This window comes from Canis lupus, chromosome 16 (assembly GCF_003254725.2).
Source record: "Canis lupus dingo isolate Sandy chromosome 16, ASM325472v2, whole genome shotgun sequence".
NCBI classification, from domain to species: domain Eukaryota; kingdom Metazoa; phylum Chordata; class Mammalia; order Carnivora; family Canidae; genus Canis; species Canis lupus.
In genome coordinates, this window is record NC_064258.1 from 28,333,071 (window position 1) to 28,345,417 (window position 12,347).

The 12,347-nt window shown below is 41.1% G+C and overlaps 1 protein-coding gene across 8 annotated transcripts in view; it reads right to left on the reverse strand.

Annotated features, from left to right (window-relative positions):
- The window catches only part of ASH2L (ASH2 like, histone lysine methyltransferase complex subunit), a 32,438-nt gene extending 23,313 nt beyond the window's left edge, over positions 1 to 9,125 (reverse strand). Inside the window, exons 1-5 of one of the 8 annotated variants that reach the window (XM_025429963.3) lie at positions 8,904 to 9,125; positions 8,176 to 8,242; positions 7,910 to 8,061; positions 3,938 to 4,026; positions 3,575 to 3,669 (exon numbers count right to left, since the gene is read on the reverse strand). In XM_025429963.3, the coding sequence (XP_025285748.1) occupies positions 3,575 to 3,669; positions 3,938 to 4,026; positions 7,910 to 8,061; positions 8,176 to 8,242; positions 8,904 to 9,091 (591 nt within the window). In that variant the 5' untranslated portion in view covers positions 9,092 to 9,125. Of the gene's footprint in view, positions 1 to 3,574; positions 3,670 to 3,937; positions 4,027 to 7,909; positions 8,062 to 8,175; positions 8,243 to 8,459; positions 8,811 to 8,903 lie in introns of those variants that run through there. The other 7 variants (XM_025430039.3, XM_025430119.3, XM_025430182.3 and 4 more) reach the window with 7 other exon arrangements.
- Between the last annotated feature and the right edge of the window lie 3,222 nt (positions 9,126 to 12,347).

The window sequence follows — 12,347 nt, forward strand, 5'->3', positions numbered from 1 at the left end:
GGATACCCCCCAGGCACCTCAAACTTCTTATAAGAAAGCTATAAACTTTGGAGGGTGCCTGGGGAGCTCAGTTGGTTAAGCGTAGGATTCTTGGTTTTGGTTCAGGTCATGATCTGAGTCATGAGATGGAGCCCCAAGTCCAGCTCCCGTGCATGGAGCCTGCTTAAGATTCTCTCTCTCCCTCCTCCTCTGCACTTCGCCCCCACCCTCTAAAAAAAGAAAGAAAGAGAAAACTAAACTTTGTATCCTACTTCACAAATCTGCTCTGCTGATTTTTATTCTTGTTCTTAATGCTCAGAATCACCTATTACCTAGAATCACAAGCTAGAAACCATGGGTCATCTTTGATTCTTCTCTTGTGTACAACTTTTACATCTAAACTAACACCAAATTAATTCTTAAGACTTCAGAAATTCTCACCAATTTAGCCTCCTTTCTATCCCCACTGCTTTGATTGTAGTCCTCACCAGTTCTTGCTGGCGTGACTAAAATAATATCTGAGCTTGATCTGACATTGGCCTTCCCCCATTCTCACCATTCTTCCAAAGTCCACCAGAGTCAGAGTCAACCACTAATACCTTCTACCAATTAGTTCCATGAAAACCAAATTTTTACCAAAAGGAACCAGGGTTGGGGCACCTGGCTGGCTCAGTTGGTGGAGCATGTGGCTCTTGATCTCGGGATTGTAAATTCGAGCCCCATGTTGGGTGTAAAGATTACTTAAAAATAGTATCTTTAAAATAAATAAATAAACAATAAAATAAAAGGAACCAAGGTTGAACCAGGGAAAGTAGAAAGGAAGTCTGGAATATTCTGCTGTTACAGAAAGAAGAGTTCAAAAACTGATAGAGACATATCAAAAAGTGTAAGGAGTCAGCAGTCTGACACTGGTCAAATCCAAGCACCAGAATCAGAAATCCAATAATGGACTATAAATCTGGGGCACCTGGGTAGCTCAGTCGGTTAAGTGTCCATCTTCAGGTCATGGTCCCAGGGTCCTGGGATTGAGCCCCAGGTTGTTGGCTCCCTGCTCAGTGGGGAGTTTGTGTCTTCCTCTGCCCCTCTCCCACCCCATCTGAAATAAGTAAAATCTTAAAAAAAAAAAAAAAACACAAATCCGCAGTCATACTCAAAAAGAAAAAAAAAAGGATGGACAGAAAGGAAAATTCTTCTTTACAGAAGAATTGCAAGCAATAAATATATTCTTTTTCACAGCGACCATTCTATTAACTGATTCAGGCTAGGATAATCAGTGGTTGCTAAAATCACTGCTCGAAAGGGTTCAAACAATACATTCACACAATCCCAAGGCATCACCACACAGATTGCTTAATAATTACAAAGAGAAAAGGTCCCTTTACAATGGAGAAATCTGGCAGAGACCTCCTCTTTACCAAAGTAATCAAATTTAGAACCACTAATGATAAAACAAACCAATATTTTATGTCTCTTGATGTGACACAAGGAAAAATGTACACTATGTACATAATATTCTTGCCAAAAATGTTTAACCTGAGAGGATCAGTCGGTTAAGCATTTGACTCTTGATTTTGGCTCAGGTCATGATTTCAGGGTTGTGAGATCGAGCCCTGTATCAAGTTCCGTACTGGGCGTGGAGCCTGTTTGAGATTCTCTCTCTCCCTCTCCCTTTCTTTGTTCCTCTGCCCCACTTCCCTCTCTAAAAAAAAAAAAAAAAAGTTTAACCTGAATTCACTCATGAGAAAACAATCAGATATAAATGCAAATTGAGGAACATCATGCCAAACAATTAAGATCCTCAAAATTTTTGTCACAGCAGACTTGGGTGCCTGGTTGGCTCAGTTGGAGGAGCATGAGACACTTAATCTCGGGGTTGTGAGATGGAGCCCCACAGTGGGATTAGATATTACTTAAATAAACTTTGCAAATAAATAAATAAATAAATGTATGTCATAGCAGACTGAAAAAACAAAGTAAAATAAATTCAGGAACTATTTTAAAGACAAAAAAGACATTATAGGGATGCCTAGCTGGCTCAATGAGTAGAGCATGTGATTCTTGATCTCAGGGTTATGAGTTCTAGCCCTATGTTGGGTGTGGAGCCTACTTTAAAAGAGAGAGAGAGAGAGAAAAGGAGAGAAAGAGAGAGACATTACAACTAAATGTAATGTGTGATCCTTGCCCGGATCCTGGATGGAGGAAAAAGCTATGAAAGATATTAAGACAATAATAACAGTAAGAAAATATAACTATATATTTTATATAAAAAATAAAAACTTTATATAAGTAGACAATAATATTACATTAACACTAAATTTTCTGAGTATGATCACTGTATTATCATTATGAGAGAATACCGGATATAATGTTCAATTTAGTCTCACGTAGCTTAGAGAAAAATATAGACAGGATGATAAAGTAAATGCAATAAAATATTAACAACTGGTAAATCTAGGTGAAGAATAAACAGATGTTCACTGTACTACCTGAATTTTTCTATACATTTGAAAAATTCAAAATAATTTGGGAGGAAAAAATAAGAAAAAAAAAAAAACAAATCTAATCACAACACATCTTTAATGCAGGAATTAAAAGAAGGTGAGCAGGCTGTCTATAGGACTAGATCCTAATTTCTATTCAGTAGAAAATCCCTGATCCCAACTACACTGGTCTCACCAGACACCCTATACAAGTGTCTTTCAAACTGTAGATCGCATCAATTAGTAAGTTATAAAATCAATTTTGCAGATCAAATCTAGCCCTGCCTAGAACAGGAAATAACAGAGTACAGAGGGAAAAGATCAGAGGATAAGCACTGTTTGGTGAAATTTTTGTTTTCTTTTTTTTTTTTTTTTAAGATTTTTTATTTATTTATTCATAGAGACAGAGAGAGAGAGGCAGAGACACAGGCAGAGGGAGAAGCAGGCATCATACAGAGGGAGACCCTGATGTGGGACTCGATCCAGGGTCTCCAGGATCACGCCCTGGGCTGCAGGCGGCACTAAACCGCTGCGCCACCGGGGCTGCCCTTTTGTTTCAGTTTTAAATGAAAAGTAGGAAGGTATAAAAGTATACTAGGTACAATGTAAACTCCACATTCTAAAATTTATTTAATTTTATTTTGTTACCATGAATCACAGTATAGGAAAGACTCATGGATGGGTTAATCATCTAATTTTGACTCCTGACTTTCATTGTGTGGTGCTGCAGTTTAATAATAGGATAACTCATTTAAATAAACTCATCCTCTTCCTTCTGACAAAATCTGTAATAACAATCTATACAAATAGCTAAACTGAGCTGAGAAGGTTCCCCTCAAGATCTGATTATTACTTGCAGGATAGACAGTTGTTACTTCTATAATGCCAACCAAAACTATTTAACAATTCACCCAACTAATAACTAAGCCAAATGACATAATTTGCACATACTAAGAAGTTAGTAAATCACATGAAATAAGTAACATGTAACTACTGAATCTACAGTCGTATATTCACAAAAATTGGGGGGAAAGTACTTATTGTTAAAAAGTATATTTAGAAGTTCCACCTAATTCTTTGGCATAACTGTGCAATTACATTAATTTCTTCTCTACCTTATCTTTGGAGAACATGGTTTTCGGATGTTCATCCTGTGTTCGGGACTGCCATGTTAGGTTGGCCAGAGCACTAAGGCACATTTCCTTCAAGTCTATCAAAAACAAAATGGAAGAAAAAGTTATCTATAGTATTATCTATTACCAAAAGAATATTAACCTAGGTGGTCCACAAATTAGCAATTACAGCAGCTAAAAATAGAGTCATCATTAATCTGAAATGGACAACAGCCATTACTCAGAGCTAAACCTGAACTTCTACCAGCTACCAGGCAGGGGTTTCTGATTCTGCTACGTCCAAATCCCTTTTGTTTTGCAGCTAACCAGAGAACAATTTTGCAGCACTCCATAGTTTGTTCTTACTTGCTTGCTTCCGGAGGAAATAGGTATTCCCACTATGATGGCACACATTGCAGTGAAAACTATAGTTGGTCATGAAAGGTAGACAGGATCTGCAGAACAGCCAGATTAAACAGATTAGCACATTTCTTTATGAGAAGTAAATCAACAGAATCAACAAGAATCCCTTTCTCACAATGAAATTAAGGGAATAATATAAATATATTAATATACAATTACAACTTAAAAAGGTCATCAAAACCAAAATAAGGCTTGTATTTTTACAAATAGATGGATTTTTGTGTTACAAAAATTTAATAAGACATTATCTACCATAGTGGATAATTCATCACCAGGAAGGTTCTCACTGGGATCTTGTCCAAGCTAGTTTGTTATAGTATTTGAGCACCTAAAAAGATTATCCTAGGCCAGTTGTGGAAGACAAAGCAGGCTCTTTAAATACCTTTATATATAAATATTTGTATGTAAATGATATGTAAATATAAACAGCTATATAAATGTATATAAATTTTATTTAAATACTTAAATATTTATTTAAAGTGCTAGTAACACTGTTGGAAAGGGCAGAGAGAAACTATGACAAGATTAATTAAAAATGTAAATAATTGTGGTGCCTGGGTGGCTCAGAAGATTGGGCATTTGACTCTTGATTTTGGCTCAGGTTGTGATGGCAGGGTTGGGAGACTGAGCCCTGCATTGGACTCTGTGCAGAGCGTGGAGTTGGCTTGAGATTCTCTCTCTCTCTCTGTCTCCCTCTGTTCCTCCCCCTGCTCTCTCTCTAAAATAAATAAAATCTTTTTTAAAAATGTAATTATTCAAGAAAACAACACATAGTCACAAAATATTACTTATCTCATTATCAAAGGAATCCTACAGATGGTAATTAGTCTATTAGAGTTTTAAGCATCCAAGTAGTAACTTCAGATTTAAGAGAAAAGATTTCTGGAGGACATAAGTTATGAACTGGATTTGGGAAGATGATTTGGTTTTCATTTCTCTAGGTGTGAACTATGTATAGAGATGAGAAAGGGCCAACTAGGGGGCAGAGAGGCAAACTGCTGTTAAATAAATTTGTCTCAGAGAGGGGATTTGTCAGGGATATGGTTAAAAAAAAGAAAAGTAAAAAGTAAGGCTTGATAGGTAGGAAGTGCAAGGAACCAGGTATAGTTGGATATTTTCTGTGGGTAATAGGAACTCCTTGAAGGCGAAGTGACATGGTTAAAATTCCAAGTTGCATGACAGGATGGGTCTGAAGAAAGAGATTACAAAAAGCAAATGTATGTAAGATGCTTTTTTGGAAGCTCCAACAGAAGGTAAAGAAGGCCTCACTTAGGGTGAAATTAATAAAAACAGAAAGGACAAGCCCCTACATAAGAAGAGAAAAAAGTTGGTAAAGCTTGGTGACTAATGGAGGGGTGCAGGAGGTGAAAATTCTACCTACTAAGGGTGCTTATATCACGAAGATGAAACCTCCTAAGAGGGAAGTTTGGGGCAAGAGAAGACTTGTCTGTTTAAAGGCAGACAGAAAGATGCCAGAGAAAGGGAGAGATTTAAAAAAATGATGGATACTGAGGATATAACTGAGGAAACCAATGCATTAGAGAAAGAGGTGTGGTAGGGACTGCACCCAATGACTGGAAAAGTAGAGTACAGGGAGACCTTAGTCTTAAAAAGGAGAAAAGTAGGGCAGCCCAGGTAGCTCAGTTTAGTGCTGCCTTCAGCCCAGGGCCTGATCCTGGAGACCCAGGATTGAGTCCTGCATCGGGCTCCCTGCATGGAGTCTGCTTCTCCCTCTGCCTGTATCTCTGCCTCTCTCTCTGTCTCTCATAAATAAATAATAAAAAAAAAAAAAAAAAAAAGGAGAAGGGTAACAGAAAAATAGGAGACTGGTTTAAGTTGTAAGAGAAGAAATCAAAATAAAAGCAGGATAATCTTGGATTCAGCTGAAACTTGCTTGAGATATCCTCAAAGAGCAGCTTCCTGAGTGTGTGTCTACTGTCACCATTCAAGAAATAAACATTTCTGTGAATGTTTAGATTGAGTTCACTTGCCTTTACATTGCTCTCAAATCCTTTCTGTTCAACAGCCACTGTGACAAAATCATCTCAGAAAGTAAAGCCTCAGGGTGCCTGGGTGGTTCAGTTGAGAATCTGCCGTTGGCTTAGGGTTGTGATCCAGGGGTCCTGGGATCGAGTCCCACATTGGGGTCCCCACAAGGACCCTGCTTCTCCCTTTGCCTATGTCTCTGCCCCTCTCGGTTTCATGAATCAATAAATAAAGTTGAAGAAAGAAAAGAAAGAAAAGAAAGAAAAGAAAGAAAAGAAAGAAAAGAAAGAAAGAAAGAAAGAAAGAAAGAAAGAAAGAGGGATGCCTGGGTGGCTCTGCAGTTGAGGGTCTGCCTTTGGCTCAGGGTGTGACCCAGGGGTCCTAAGATCAGAGTCCCACATCGGGCTCCCTGCATGGAGTCTGCTTCTCCTCCCTCTGCCTCTCTTTGTGTCTCTTGTGGATAAATAAATAAAATCTTTTTTTTTTAATAAATAAAATCTTAATAAAAAAAGATAAAGCGAAGCCTCAAACTACAGATATGTAGATAGTTGTTATTTAATTGAAATATAACATGTTTACAGCAGCCTTTTTCCTACCCTGCTGGCTCACTTCCTCCATCTCAGCTGTGAAGGGTAATCTGTCCCACCTAGGTGGGCTTTAGGTGTAACTTCTCAAATTCAGGTACAAACTGGTTTTTACCAAAACTCCAAACTGTGCTTTGATTCTTCCCTAGATCTACCTAAATTATCCCTCTGGTAAATTTCCTTTCCTAGGCTCTACTTATCCAAATAAACTCTCCTTGGCCAAAGCGGCCCAATTTTAGGTCTTGTCTGTCTAGGTGACCAGCTTTGCTTATCTTGTATATTCTCCCTACAGAGCCTTCTAACAAGATCAATTCTTTCTTCCAGATCCTTCAGTATTTTTTTTTTTAACATTCTATCTTAAGGTCATCAATCACATGTGAATTAGAACATTAGCATTTCTCAGTGGTTGGGTGTCTGCCTTTGGCTCAGATCATTATCCGGGGTCCTGGAAATAAGTCACATTGGGCTCCCTGCCCGGAGCCTGCTTCTCCCTCTGCCTATGTCTCTGCCTCTCTGTCTCTCATGAATAAATAAAATCTTAAAAAACAAAAAAAAGAACATTAGCATTTCTAAAACCCATTATAACTTTTTAACTAGAAAGCATACAATAAACTATAAAGGAAGATATTTCTTCACAAATCCACCCAATGAGGAAGAATTTCATAATAGTCTTATTTTGAGACAATCTAAATTTACTTGCATAATATGGACCATAAGGAACACCACGGAGAGCTAGCAGAATTATTTCCATAGACAGTGGATCAACATCAAGCACTTGCTAGCTGTTTACTGAATCCCTACAATAAAGCAACAGCCTTTTATTCTCAATCATAAAATGATTTTAATTCATTAGAAGAGGTAAAAGATTGGAAATATGTTGAGGAGTAAACACAGGATACTTAAAGGGAGTGAGTTAAAGGAAAGAAAAAATGGCTCAAGCATGAATAGGCACAGGTCATCTCAGATTTTTGACAACAGGCTTTGTCTGTCATACGCACCAACCCTTTCCCCCAAATCCATTAACACTAAAACAACATTTAAATGATACTGTCCCATATTTGTTTATATACTGCTTCACAACTGCACAGCTTTGTCTCCCAACCAAGTAAGCTCAAAGCAAGGATAATACTTAACGTTGCACCTATTTGGTCTGGGCCCTCAATAGGTAGGAAACAAGCCCAGGTTATTAAAACAATTCCTGATTCAAATCCTACTATTCACTGAACAGGGGTTAGAAGACATAGGAAATATGCTTTTATGTTTGCCTACAAACTATCATTCAGCTGTTGAACATGTTGACATTTTTTTCATAAAGCGATTCTCAGAGGCCACAAAAAATACTCACGAGGTATCTATGCCAAAGGTGTCTGCTGTGAACCATTTCGTACATATCCCACATTGCAGCTCTACCTCTCCCAACTGCCGGCCATTCTCTTCATCCACCGAGCCAGCCTGAGTATCCATCACCTCTGAAGTATCCCCAGCACCTTCCTGTGTCCACAGAGCAATTAGAAAATCAAGGTAGTTGACCCAACTGTATTTCTGAGTCACTTAAAAACTTAAAAAACAAAACCTATTTCGCCTTGCATACATCCAAAAAGAAGTACTTACTAGTGTATCTTTTCCATTAGAGGATTCGGTCTCCAAACCACCACCTACATCAACTGAATTTGCATCCCTACAAGATAATGAAAGCACTCAAGTAAGAATTTTCAAGAGAAACAAACCTCAAAGTGCCTATTTCCAAAGATAACGATCAAAGTACAGCTGAACTTCACGCTCCTACAGCTTTTTCCAACTAAGCCTGTTCTCAGCCTGGATGCCCAGGGTTAGGAAGAATATGGCCTAGACAGACGCAGCCCCATAGGGCACAGGGAAGCCTAATCTGCCCTTACCAACAAATCTACACTGGATGGAATTGGTCCTCGGGGAGGTTCGCAGAGATGCAGCTCTCCCACTCTGCTTACAGAGGAACCGTTACTTCTTCCAGTCCGGCAATCCAAAGTGGTTTCTTCTCTGGGATATCTGAGGGGTTCCTGCTCTAAGAGTAAGCTACGAGCCCCGTGCTAGGGTGCCAGAGCAGGGGAGAGAACAAGAACCTGGACTCTCACAGAGAAAGATGTGAGAAGGGGCGTAGTTTCAGACACAGTTCAGAGGGGAGGGCCAAGGGGACGGGCCAAGCGGCGGGCGGGACTACACTCCTCGAGGGGGCAGGGCGAGCCGTTAGCTGCAAGACCTAGGTTCGGAGGGGGCGGGCAAGAGGGTTCCCGGGAGCCGCGGAATTCTAAGAGGGGTGGGCCTCCCTCCCTCCATCCTCCTCGGGCCACAGGACGTCTCACCCGCTTTCTGCCTCTCCAGAACTAGGTTCCGCAGTTGGAGCAACAGATGCCCCCTCTCCAGCCGGGGCAGTTGCCACTGCTACCACCGGTTTTATCTCCCCTTCTTCCGCCGTTGTTGCATTTGCGGCCGCTGCTGGGCCGGGTCCTGCATCTACTCCGGGTCCGGGTCCGGTTCCCGCCGCCGCCATCACTGCCGCCTCCCAGGGTTCTCGCGAGAATCCTATCTCGGTCTCGCGTGAGTTGCCGACTGGCTTTGTAATCTTCAAACAGTAAAGGTTCTTGGTGGGTCCACCGCTTGCCTGAGGAATAGGCGCTCCCGGACCACTTTAAGGGCGGGCGGGCGGGCCGAGGTGGGCGGGGTTTCGGGGTGTGGCCTGCTACGGACCCAGCAGGGTGAAGGCGTCGGAAGCAAGAATACTAGTTGACTTTATTCTAGGACTTTCTTGGCCAGATACTGTACCTTTTCGTGGCCAGCGCTGGAAGTCACCGCGCAGATGAGGCGCCTTGAGAGCTCGAGGTGCCCAAGGACTGCGAAGGTTGTGGTGTGCACTCCAAACGTTCCTCCCCGTGAAATGTGGAAATGTCTTCTACAAACACCGACCAGGACTCGCTGCCCCGCCGCAGAAGCTGTTCGCCGCCCTGCCCTCGAGGTCTGCCACCTTGTGCACGCCTAGCCTCGACCGTGTGAATCTAGAGCCCCAGCTGCACGGGCGCGGACCGGAGAGGGGATGTGGATGGAGCATCCAGACGGAAGAGGTGCGCGGCAGTGCGTGTTGGGGAAGCTGAAGCCCGAGTTAGGAAGTCAGATGCTAGAGGACGCAGCGGTTGAAAGAAGATTGGCCTTGGAGAAGGGAACAGGTGTCCAGCAACGGTAAGAACCCCAGGAATGGGGCGCCTGGGTGGCTCAGTGGTTGAGCGTCTCCTTTTGGGGGTCCTGGGATGGACTCCTGCATCGGGCTCCCTGCGAGGAGCCTGCTTCTCCCTCTGCCTATGTCTCTGCTTCTGTCTCTGTGTCTTTCATGAATAAATAAATATTTTAAAAAAGAAAGGAACTTGAATCAATGGCAGTATTGATAGGTGAAATCACTGGAGTAGTCTCTCATGAATAAATAAAGTCTTTAAAAAAAAACAGTACTTTCACAGACTCAAAGTATGCCCCCAAAAATATTTATTTATTTTTTAGAAAAGATTTTATTTATTTATTCATGAGAGACAGAGAGAGAGAGAGAGAGGCAGAGACACAGGCAGAGGGAGAGACAGGCTCCATGCGGGAAGCCTGATGCAGGACTGGATCCCAGGACCCCGGGATCATGACCTGAGCCCAATGCAGATGCTCAACCACTGAGTCACCCAGGTGCCCCTCCCCCCAAATATTTATTACCTATAGTGGTAGTTTTAACACAGGGCCAAAAAACTTTGGTACTGCTTCCTCTAGGAGATAGAGCTTGAATCCCTCCTCTTGAGTGTGTGGGCTGGACTTACTTGCTAACGAACAGTAGAATGTGGAAAAGGAAAATAGTAATTTTTACCATGGAGAAACTGGCAGGCACGACCTTAACCAAGTGCTCAAGTTTAACACCATCAGTAATAAATCAGATTAATTTCATTTGCTCCTTGATATGATGCAGTGTGAAGGACGGACTTCATCTCTGGGATTCTTCCCCAAAATCCCTAACTCTGGTCTAATCAAGAGAAAACAGCCAAATCGAAATTGAGACATTCTAGAAAATACCTGATCAGTATGCTTCAAAACTGTCAACATCATGAAAGAGAAGGAAAGACTGAGAAACTCTGGAGGAGACAAGGAGATGACTACTAAATGCAGTATAGTATCCTGGATGAGGTTCTGAAAGAGAAAAGGGACATTAGTGGAAAACTGGTGAAATCAATAATGTCTGTGGTTAATAATATTACAGCAATGTTAATTTTTTAAAAAGGTTTTATTTATTTATTCACGAGAGACACAGAGAGAGGCAGAGACACAGGCAGAGGGAGAAGCAGGCTCCTCACAGGGAGCCCAATGCGGTACTTGATCCCCAGACTCCAGGATCATGCCCTGAGCCAAAGACAGATGCTCAACCACTGAGCCACCCAGGCGTCCCACAGTGATGTTGATTTTTTTTATTTCTGATCAATGTACTATGCTTTAAGATGTTAACATTAGGGGAAGCTGGATCAAGGCTATATGAAGGAACTCTTTGAACTATCTTTGTGATTCTTGTGTAAATCTAAAAGTAATTGAAGATATAAATTTAAAAAACTGATGTTAGGTCACAATGTGATTTGGCATAGAACTTTGAAGGAGTTCAAAGAATTGAACAGATTCAATAAATCTGTAGCAGATTCAATAAATCCTAGATGGGAATCTGCTTGTTTATGTAAACAAAGATTGTCAGCTCTTGCATATATAAAAAATTGAAAAATAGAATAGTATTGATGCTAAACTGTCTTATTCTAGCAGTGGTGATACTCATCTATGGATGTAAATCAAAGAAATAAATAATCAGTCTCATTAAGAGTTTTATCTCCAGGGATCCCTGGGTGGCTGAGCAGTTTAGCACTGCCTTTGGCCCAGGACCTGATCCTGGAGACCTGGGATCGAGTCCCACATCAGGCTCCCTGCATGGAGCCTGCTTCTCCTTCTGCCTGTGTCTCTGCCTCTCTCTGTGTCTCTCGTGAATAAATAAAATCTTTAAAAAAAACTTATATCGCCAATAAAATTTTAATTTATGTTTATCAAAACTTGTACACTTATTTGATTAATTGAATTTTATGCAATCAAGGAGAAAGATTTTGACAGTAGAGCCTTAAGGTTACAGGAAGTTTTTAAAATTGTAATTTCAACTTTCATATATATATTTTTTAAGACTTTATTTTATTTTTTTAAAGATTTGAGAGAGAGAGAACAGGGGGAGGGGAGAGGGAAAGGGAAAAGGAGAGAAGCAGACTCCCACTGAGCCAGAGCTGATGCAGGGGCTGGATTTCATGACCCTGAGCTGAAATCAAGAGTCTGGAGGCTTAACCAACTGAGCCACCCAGGTACCCCTTAAAATACTTTATTTTTAAGTAATCTCCACACTCAACATGGGGCTCAAATTCACAACCGCAAGACCAAGAGTTGTATGCTCTACCAACTGAGCCAGCTAGGTGCCCCATTAACTTTTTTTTTTTTTTTTTTAAGAATTTACTTATTTATTCATGAGACACACAGAGAGAGGCAGAGACTGAGGCAGAGGGAGAATCAGGCTCCCTGTGGGGAACGTGATGCGGGACTGGATCCCAGGACCCCAGGATCCTGCCCTGAGCCAAAGGCAGATGCTCAGCCATGGAGCCACCCAGGTGCCCCACCTCATCAATTTTTATATTTATTTCAGAGAAGTATTATAGACTTTCTAGTATAAAAATAAATGTTTGCACAAATGTATTATCTGTGTATTGCGTATC